The sequence below is a fragment of the Onychostruthus taczanowskii genome, unplaced genomic scaffold (assembly GCF_017590055.1).
Source record: "Onychostruthus taczanowskii isolate IOZ18803 unplaced genomic scaffold, ASM1759005v1 scaffold8, whole genome shotgun sequence".
Classification (NCBI taxonomy): Eukaryota; Metazoa; Chordata; class Aves; order Passeriformes; family Passeridae; genus Onychostruthus; species Onychostruthus taczanowskii.
In genome coordinates, this window is record NW_024505892.1 from 2,131,104 (window position 1) to 2,142,147 (window position 11,044).

At 38.8% G+C, this 11,044-nt stretch overlaps 1 protein-coding gene across 1 annotated transcript in view; it reads right to left on the reverse strand.

Moving 5' to 3' along the window:
- Nucleotides 1-6,781, reverse strand: part of ROS1 (ROS proto-oncogene 1, receptor tyrosine kinase) — a 73,426-nt gene extending 66,645 nt beyond the window's left edge. The window contains exons 1-4 of the mRNA XM_041423804.1: nt 6,659-6,781; nt 4,910-4,963; nt 2,975-3,034; nt 2,268-2,294 (exon numbers count right to left, since the gene is read on the reverse strand). Coding sequence (XP_041279738.1) covers nt 2,268-2,294; nt 2,975-3,034; nt 4,910-4,963; nt 6,659-6,781 — 264 coding nt within the window. The remainder of the gene's footprint in view (nt 1-2,267; nt 2,295-2,974; nt 3,035-4,909; nt 4,964-6,658) is intronic.
- Between the last annotated feature and the right edge of the window lie 4,263 nt (nt 6,782-11,044).

An 11,044-nucleotide genomic window follows, 5' to 3' on the forward strand; every position in this document is an offset into this window, starting at 1 on the left:
CTTCCTTTTCAGCAGCTACTCCTTCTGTTACAGTTGTGCCTTCAAGCTGCAAACATAACAAATACCCCAGGGCAGTGAGCTCCACACTGACGTCCTAAGAACAGAAAATTCCTGAGTTTCCAGTTCAGGTAGGGAAAATAAATACAGTGTCATCCTGCTTTTTATGTAGGGAACTAAAGAAGAAGGAGGAACATGTTCTAGGTGGGTCTCAGTAGCTTTAAAATTACATGCAAGACTGAGTCTCCTGGAAATCCAAACCTTTTGAGAAATGGAGATTTGAGCTTTTCTAGGCAGGAGGTTTGTTTGGGCTCATTTTATTCAAGTTCATTCAGCCTTTAAAATCTTGAAGTTTGCTCCATACAGCAGCACCTTTCAAGTGATAATCAACCTTTAGATCACTCAGAAGCAATTCATTATGGCAACTGAGGGAAGTTTTTTAGTTGCTCTTCCTATGATCTGAGGAAACACATTTCCAGCACCCCATGGAAACTGATAAGACATGTTATTTCAGACAACACAGTTGCAACCAAGACAGATTTCAAAACTTGTTTAGCTATATATTCCTATATACATTATGTCACATCTAGACATTCAGTGCCAAGTGCCACCACTTATAATTTTTTCCAATAGTTTCATATTCAGAGAAATAAAATAATTCCAAGTAAATTATCAGCACTGTTAGCAGGTGAAAACTCAGGTATTAGTAGTTGTCTAGTGTACACTGGAGTTTTAATTTATGACTAATTTTTTTTAAGGGGTAGTGTCCCAGATTTCATGCTGATCCATTGTGCCTTCTGCCTCATTGAACACAGGTATTTCTGAACATTTGTTATTTGTTGTGTTATTCTTTCTTCTGATTTTTGTCTGAACCTGAATCGTAAATCCGATTTTTGCTTAAGGCAAGAGGATTGCTAAGGCTCCTAACTTTAAATTTTGAGGGAAATTTGCCAGCTGCTCTACTTGAGAACAATAAATCCTCATATTTTCTCCATCCATCAGCAATATAAGCCCAGTCTGATGTCTTTTCTTGTGACTGTTCCCATGAAATTCAGTGGCAATCCCCTGTTCCTAGGTGGAAGGAGAAATACTACCAGATTTCAGTCACAAGGTGCATTCAGACAACAGAACTGAGCTAATGCCAAAGAAAAAGCCCCACTCTTACTCCCACTCCTTTGCTCTGCAGGCTGCAATGACATGGTCCTCTGGATGCAGTGACACAGTTTGTGCCTGACGTGTGGGTAGTCAAGTCAGTCAGCTGATCCAGTGGAAAGATAATCCCAAAAAAGCCCTTGCAGAGTCAACACATTTTAGTGGCATATTGTGTGACCAGACAGGCAAAGAAAAAAAAACCCACATTCATTTTATGTTTCTACAAAAGTAATTTGGTTACTTCTTGGGCTGGTCCTACACTCCAAACCCACCATTTCGTGTAATAGTAAACTTTTGTCATCATCACAATTGGATACACTAAAAAACCATTTTTAAAAAAATCCTTTCAATCAAATTTCCAGGTTGCCAATGGGTTTGTATTCTACTCATGACTCTCTTCAACTCCTCCATCTCCTCCTTGAAATGTGTTGCTTCCATCTGGGATCAGCCTTCATCCTGAGGTCTCAACAGGGCCAAACACAATCTTTCAATCACCTCATCCTTATCCTATCCTATCCTGGAATCCCATCCCATCCTGCACTCTATGTTCATGCTGAAAGTGCCCATCACTTTGTTGACCCAAACTCATCACTGTGAACACCAGTCCACCCACAGCACTCCCCACTTGAGGTCTCTTTCTAAGGGGCCGCATGTTGCCTGTGAATTGCATTTTTTTCATTTAGACTCTATCCAGGCAAGAGTTTTGTCTTCTAGCTCCCACTCTGTTTCCACTTCTTGCCAAGCTGTATCATACCAGCCTTAACAAGCATTCTCTCAGGATAGTCTTTGATGGAATTAATGAAAAACTAGATGAACAACACTATTGTGAGAGCTAGAACATGGTTTACATAGGTCTGTCCTGTTTCATAATACTGAGATTAGTCTGCTTTCTTTACAGCAATGTTCTTTGTCACACAGCAGTTCTTAATGCAAACCTGTCCTTGGTCGCCATGCTGAAAAGGTACATGTAACTCATTCTTCAGCTTTAGGGAGAACAAAACAATTAGACCTGAATTGATAAGTTTGTGTATTTACATGGTATTTCTTAGCACTGTGTGGACATGGCAATCACTGAAATAGTGATTTTTTTTGTATTGCTCTGATGGCATTTAACTTACCTCACATGTTCTAGTGTATGTCTCATTCTGCCAAGAAAAAAAAAAAGTAATAAAATGTGGGGTTAGCAAAATATAATCAGAGAGTATTTCAAAGAGATAGCACACCAATTCATTAGAATTTCTTACAGTGAAAGTACATTACAAAACATTATCATTGGCAAATAATGAAAGAAGGAAAACCCACCCTTGGAAAACAGAATGTCAACATTAGAGCGATGCTATGGTTGAATAAGATTCAGGTGTTCGAGAGATGCAGAAAAATTAGAAGTTTAAAACCTATCATGGCAGTTTTCCCAGACCAATGCTAGCTCTCACACATCTGGTTTAGTAAAAACAAGAAATCAATCTACTGAGGGCCATGTGCTTCATTTACATCTGCATGCAACTCTGAAACAGCTCCAGTAGAGTAAAGTCCTGAAAAGCGCTAGTGCATTCTCACTGTCTAAAAATCTGTGTTGAGCTTAATGGGCTGCAAAATACATATATTCTGACAAACTAATTGAAAACCTTTGATATTAGATGCAATTTGGGTAACAAGAATTATTAATTTTTCAAAACAGAATTTATAGGGAATAGAGAAAAAATGCAGGCATTACATCTTTTCATAGAAACACTGCTCTGATTGGATTTTGAATGTCTGTCATTGGAGAAGATACTTGACAGGCTAGAGACAAGTGCTCTAGAGCCAAAGCTCAGGTAATACTCACACATTTCAGTGGACAGTCAGTTTGCACGGTTGCATTCCAAAACTGACATCCCTGTGTACACTGCAAAGACAGCGGATGGCTTTAAAAATTACTTTGAAAGCAGAATTCCAAAGGCAAGGGTTACTCCAGCACTAGCCGTACATTAGAGGGACACATGGGTATTATAAGTATTCAGATCCTAGAGTAAGAGAGTTATGTTGTATAGTGCCCTTCTCCATGTAAAACCAAATACAAAACAAAATAAATTCAGTCTTGTTCTGGGAATGAGTTTACTCAGCCAGCCACGACATGGCCAGCACTCCCACCATCCCAGCTTTGTTTTACCACATACTCTCTGTGCAGAAACAGCAGATATGCAGTGTGCAGGACAGAAAAGCACACAGGAAAGCTGTTGAGCACAAGCCCTCCCACATGTGCATGCCAATAGACACTGGCTTTAAAACTATGAGTTTTCACAGAAACAATATATTGTTCAGTTCAGAAGCAATATTATGTTGTTCAGTTTTGATGTTGGACTCTCTTGTTTATGCTGTCTTGTCTACTTCTTAGTGATTCTGAAAGCTTTTCTTTTTAAAGGGAAGCTGGAACAACTTTAAAAGCAGAAGACTGATACTGAGTGTTGCAAAGCCTCATGAAAAATATAATGAAAACTTGATAACACTGAGCAAAGATACTCAGTAACTTAAACAGGTGAGTCAACCTTGCTATGTGTTGTCATGACAACACAGGTTTTTATGGTCCCAGCATCGTAAATGGCCCAGCCTCACTCAATACCAGGTGCTGAGAGGCTGCTTGCCACTAGTCTGTGGCAGATACTGAAGACTGAATTCTCCACCACTCTTCAAAGAATGTGTATAATCACTGATACTGAAACTGGCAGGAAAAAACTTCCTAACACAATCTGGGCCATTAGAAAGCAGGCATTCTTTGTCTGTACAGGACACATGGAAGGACATCTCCTTATTTCTGTGTGTATTTTGAGACTTTACAACAAACTATTTATCCACTATAATCATATATATTAAATGTGTTTCTTATTCAATACATAAACATCACTGTCCTAGAACTAATTTCCATGCATCTGCCTCCTACTGGAAGTCCTGTTATAGTCCTGAAGGCTTATCAAGAGGGGTCTCTGGTGGCCATATTCACCTAATGCTTCAATATTAAAGGTGACTATTCCTTGAACTTTTTCTTTGGGCATGAGCTGTTGGTTCTTGTCACATAACTTGCAAAAACTCCACTATAGTCCTCTTTATCTGTTTCTCCACTGGTTCCAATCATGTTTATCATCCTGCATGCATACTATTATATCCTTTTATCTTTTTTTTCCAGTTAGTGTTTAAGCTCTATTCAGCAGCCTTAGGGGAGCTGAAAATTTTTATTCTCTGTGTTATTTATCACCACCAGCTTGAACTGCCTTTGCAATCTGAACTAGGAAATCAGCTAAAGTCCTCCAAGAATACTCCTATGAAAAGTTCAGGTTAAGCCCCCATGACAGACACAACCATTTGAAGTCCCAGAGAACTCTAAATGTTCAACAGTTATGAGTTTTCTTACACTGAATCACTGAGAAAATGAAATAAACAACTGTACAGAGGAAACTGAATTAAGACAGTCTTAATGACTGCATGTTGGAGGCAACACTTTTGACTCATTGTCTCAAAAATGAGAGGTTATGAACGTTGTAGATCACAAATGTGAACATAACTCACAGCAGATATCATCACCCTTTACACAATTTCTTTAAATAAAAAATACAGCCATGCCTCTAATAATTTGAACCAAATCTACCCACTCGACTTAGTGACTTATGCCAGATGGGCAACTGTGCACATTTTCATGAAGACTTTGAAAATATGATCATTGTACCCATTGTATTCAAAGAGCAGGAACATACAATGTCAGTAATTAACAAAGTAAACCATTACTCACCGCTCCAGTGATGTCACTAACATTGCAAAGGTTAGTAATTCCAAGTTCTCCTTCCTGTAGGAATATATACCCTTTTTAAAAAGAATTTAAATATTTCCTCAAAATTCTTTGATTAAAATACATTAAGTCATTAACTTCTTGTAAACCAAATTTTCTTTGGCTGATATTTCCTCATCTGGAGAAATTTATTGTTGATAAGTAGCTTCTCACTTGATTTCTGAGATACCATCAAACAAAGACATTGGTGAAATCAGATGGTGTTTGTCAAACTGTCTGAGGTAGGAATTTGGCTCTTGCCTCCCCATTCTGGTTCACTGAGTCAATAACAAATCCTTCACAAATATGTTGGGCTTAAATGACAAAGCCAAGTGGCTTTGACCTCCTGGGAGCGGAAAGACCTTCCTTCAAGCTAAATGCCTTTTGTCTGGCCACCTTTTCAAAGAGTTTTACGTAGCCATATGGTGACAGCCACCACCCTTCCTCTCCTGCCAAAAGTTCTCTCCAGTGAAAGTGCCTGCTTTTTCACATCATCCAAAGTGTGCAAGACCTATCACTGTCACTGAAGTGCAAATGATTTGAGGATGTATGCAACAACCTTAGAAAAGCTGAATAGCAGCTCTTAAATTTTTGACCTGACAGCAGGTAAGAGCAACCTTAATGAAACAATTCTTAGTAAGAAATTTTCAGCACACTGGGTACACCATGACAATAGTGAGAATCAAAGCTTTCACAAAATAAAAAAAATCAAACACAACAAGTAGACCAGAGGAGAAAAATAATATTTACAACTCTCAGACTCAAAGATTACATTTTTCACACCTGAATCAATACATTCACTGAACATAAATGTGATTTTCCTGTCTTTCAAATCTGAAAGGAAGAGCAGCTTATTTCTTACTCTGAATTAATTTAAACTCAAATCAAAGGATCCCCATTAAAGTTATCATTGCATGATAGGTTTCCATCAGGGAAGGCAATTAACTCTTTGACTGGTGCAAGAGCTCCAAATAGTTTTAAAGGAACTGTCAGGGAAGTGTATGTAATAAAATAGAGCAGGTGATAGTTCTCTGCAGCAGGTTTCCACAATTAGCACCAAGGCACAAAATGTCCATTTAAAAAGGCAAAGACACACAGTGCTCTAAAACACATCAACATGTTTCTGGCAAAGAGAAGCAAGGAGGCAACACCTGAAGGCAGATAAATTGTCTAGATTTCAGACGTTTTGCTTATCTTTTTCTTGCATTCATAGAATGTTTTGCAAACTATTCCAAGTAGTATCAAGAAAGTATAAAACTAAGGATGTGACCACTAATTTTAATACTTACAGAATTACCCACAATTTAAACCAGCTAACTTAAAAATTAATCTGCAGCTAGGTTCAGGATAGCTCTGTGTGTCACAGAAAGAAAATTTCTTGTGACTTTACAGTTTTCCTCGATTATATAACAAAAGCCCAGGACTAGACTGAAATTAATAAGTAAAGTGAATTAACTGAAAGAATAAAGGTTTATCTTCCCCACCATCCAGGGTCTTTAGCATTTACAGTAATTGCATGCAGTCAGAGCAGTGGGATTTGTTCCTTACCGGATTCCACAAATTCAAATGTTAAACATTCATTCTCAAATTCTGCTCTTAATAAAACACATCCTTTAGAGAAATTTTGAAAACACTGATATGTCATATGAAGTTCTTACAGTACTAACAACAATCTGTATTTCAAAAGATTAGGTACAGGTTTTGAAAACTTACCAGGTTACTTGCACATAAGTTTTGACAGTTCCTTGAGAAAGCACAGTAAACTGCAGAAATCCACAGGCACCAAAGAGCAACAAGCCTTTTTAGGGGGAAAAACCACAGGCAAGCGTTCTTCATAACTTAAACAATTTCATCTGGTAATCTGCCTCTTCCCTTGACTTAAGGACAGAGTCAAGTTTAGGTTGATACGGATATACAACTGTGAAATTTCTGCATGTCCGATCATTAAAACATTTTCTGAATCCTTGTTTACACTCCGCTCCTTCAACAGCTTCTCAGCTTCCTGGAGCACTTGTCTTGAAGTTACGCAACCACTATTTCATAGTTTCTTATTAAGCCACTGAAACAAAAGAGTTGACAAATGAAAGTCAGTGTATCAACTTACACAAATATCATTAACGTAAAAAGAAAACTAAGGGCAATGCTTAATCAGGTGTTCTGAGCCACACGGAAACAGGGAAACAGAAGGAAAAAACAGCGTAATGTTAATTTTGACTAGATTAAGCTATTTCTAAGTATTTGTACGTGAACGCAACTAAGAAAATTTGTTGGTGATTATGAATAACTTTGTTAGAACACCATTGGTCATATCAGACATGGCAAAAACTTCAATTAATCTTTTTTTAAATGACTGTTTCCAAATGTTCTGTTTCCACACCAAAATGTCATGCAGAACAGACCCGTGTCTGCCTTCAGATGCAATCTAGACATAAATTAACCAGAGCCAATTTGCTAGGGGTTCTCTAGATGAGGAGACACAATTGTACAAGTAAGTTTGAATCCATATCATGGAAGAAAAATGAAGCTGATAGATAAATCGTGTGTCTGATTTAAAGAGTCATGAGTTGAAGTTAAAAGTTGAAGACTCACGTTAAAGAGGTCCATGGAAAGTCAAGCTTAAGACAAATCCAGGCTCTGGTCTGTGGCACATCTGTGCTGTACCAGCAGAGACATCCACAGAGTAATTCTGCAGTAGAAGATGGATCCAGCTTACACACACACACACATATGTATGTATATATGAACAAACACTAAGTCATTTTGTGCATGTATTACTCATTATAAATCAAATGTACTATTTTAGAAATCATGTAGCATTTTGATGATCAGTTGAGGCTGGCACATACTGTTATTGCTGCTTAGAAAGGGTACCTGCTTTCTCACCATACCTTTCCAAGGCCCATTGACTTGCCAAGGAAATATTTCTGCAGTCATGCAGTAAAACAGGCTGAGAACCTAGTTAACACTAACCCAGCTACAGCAGAGGTGATTTGTTGGGCATTAACCTGATGTTGTATTTTCTGGCTTAGGCTCTAGTAGAATCCCCTGTGCTGTTCTGTCCATGCAGTGAAAGGAGTAAATGCACAAAGGCAGGAGGAAAGGGAAAGCCAGGATGGAGACAAGACAATGAATATTGGGAAGCACGTGGCTCAACATGGTCCGAGGAAGGAAAGGCTTTTAGGACCAGGTTCCTTCTTTTTCTTCCAGTTGCCCTGGGAAGCATTGGAGGGTTTCCTTGTGCATTATCTCAGTCTCCTCACCACTATTCAAGGCAGTTTCCAGATGAGACTAAGGCTCATCTAGGGTGAGATTTGCTTTTGGCTAAGGGCTTTCAGCTACACAGGTGTGGGGGAATTACTGCCCAATTTGCTTGTCACTTCTCCACTCCAGAAGGACGCTGCCCCCACTCCAGCCCATGAGCAAAGCTGATCAAGAAGGAGCTCCTTAGATCCAGCCGAAATAAGCCAGTTTAGTCTGACTGCTTAAACAGTAGGTCTCTGCTAATCCAGCTCATCTTGGCTGAAGTTTCGTCAGAGCTCACGTGACCAGCAACACTGAAGAGGAAGCTGGTGACAGGCAGATGCAATGTCTTCCTGAAGCAAAGAACTTTGGCTTTGGATAGTTAGGACTTTTAGGACCTTTAGGATTTGGTCTCTAGGACTTTTAGGTCTATACTAGTTAATTCAATGTACCCACATCAGTACCCCAGCAAGTGACATGGGATAACCCACATCCACACTTTAAAAATCTCTCATAATCCAAGAGAGAATAGGGACAGCTGAAATACCTATGGTCAATGGCTCTTGGATTTACTATGTCCCAAACTGTTCCTGGATATTATTTGTGCTAGTGCTGATGTGGATCAAAATCAGACAGAGTTCAACAACTGATCTATGTGGTCAGTCAGGATTAAGAATGCTGTCTGACATGGGTTTAAATTACTAACTTAGATGTAGAACAGGTAAAAAAATATGCCTAAGGTCAAACTTTTTAGAAAATCTTTTAATAGCATTTAAATAGTCAACTTTTAAAAAATTTTTTGTTTTGGGCTTTTTTTAAAAAACTCTTTGATTGTTAGGATATCTAGGGTGTTTTTTCAGGATGTATAGGGAGAAGCACTGGAAGATGAGAAACATAGAATCATGGAATCATTACAGTTGGAAAAGACTTCCAAGATCACTGAGTCCAACCTTTGACTGCACACCACCATGCCAACTAAACCATAGCACGAAATGCCGTGTCCATGGGTTTCTTGAATACTTCCAGGCACAGAGACTCCACCAGGTTAAGAACCAGGTTAACTCCTGGTGAGGGATATAATCAAGGTGCATCTTAGTCTGAAGAAAAAGTCCACAGCACCGTAACAATAACAAAACAGTATTTGGCTTTTCAGACAAGGAAATTTGGTTACTGTCAAATAGACATAATGAACTCTTTGTAACAAGAAAGCTTGGTTGTTATTGATGAGGATAATTCTTGTCATTGAGCTTTTGCACACTCATATAGGGGTAGTGCACACATGCCTCTCACAAATGGGCTCTAACCATTGCAGTTAGTTAATAAAATAGTAATATTAAAGACACCATTCAAATGAACTACTCAAATGATGCAGAAATTTTTCTTAAACTTCCAGCACCGTTTTCCACCAGGTGTCACTGTAACATCCCATAAACCACGACTTTCAAAGAAAAAAAGTGCTGCAATATCTCCTTTCTTGTTTACCTTCCTTTGAAAACATTGGGAGAACAAATAGTAACAGTCACCTGAGTCTTTAGATTTTTAACCTGAACTTCAGGAATTCTACAAGAAGAGAGCACTTATGGGCTTTAGAAGCCGAACTTTAAAAGGACTGTTTGCAATATCTGTAAATAACAAAGCATTAAGTGTAATTTTTAAGTACACCACTTCCATTTCACTGCACCCTGATGTGGAAGTAGGGATCCAGATTTTGTGAGATATCATTAATACACCTAATCCTTTATATTATAGATCTCCTTACAGAATATATTTTCCTTTATCTCAAAGAGCAGCACAAGGAAGACATGCTTGCAGACCTGTACATCTGCAAGGGAGAAGACTGAGAATTAAGAGAAAAACAGAGAAAAGAAAACGTGATCACAATTCCCTACTTGGTCAGAAATACATACCAGAGCTCTTTACAAACTATGGATTCATCTTTCAAGTTCTTTTGGGTCTCTTGTAAGAGAAATAGAACTATGTACAGACAAATGGTCAGCCCTGATCGCAATGAGTAAGGGCTATCATACCTTGAGGAGAAACATGTACATTATTACTGCCAGTAAAATGAGTAACTAACTGCTCCTTTATACCTGAAATTATCATAATTAATAAAAAGAAAACTTTCCTGTACATGGACATGCACAAGACTGTGCACATGTACACATGAATGGTACAATATAAACAGACCAAGGATCAAAGACACAGAGCTTTAGTGCTTTGCTGCACTTACAGCAGAAGATTAAAATTATTGGCTCAAGGTGGGTTGGCAGCCTTCTCTACCATTCACCCCAGTGCACAGCCACAGGCTGTTGCGCATACAGCCAGAAAGATCAGCTGGGAAACACCTTCTGGCCTGCCAAAATGTTACAGCCCAACACATTAACATAAACCGATGGCAACTTCAGCTTATTTTAATAGTACAGGACAAAAGCTCTCAAATGGTCAGCTCACAGCTGATCCAGACCTGGAGTTGTGCCATCATTCCCGCCCTTGTGACAGCAACCTCCATCAGAAAGTTTGGCCAAAAAACTCAACATAATACCCACTCCAGCAATCTAATTTTAATCTCCTACCACGTTTGAGTTAGGCACCTAAAATCTCATCAAATGAAACAATTGTCTATGTGCTGCTGCTTGAACATATCTGTGCACAGTTTCACAAAACAGCAGCACACAGCAGGAATCGGCAGGACAACAAAAACTGAACACGGGATGGCTGAGGAGGCAGGCAGGGGCACCCAAAGCCCGCAGATGTTCGTGTCTAATCTGGGCTGTTTGTGTCCTTTCACACAGCACTAAAAATTCCTTGAAGATAGAGCACCGTTCATGAGTCCTATCTTGATGGGAAGGAAAGTTAGGA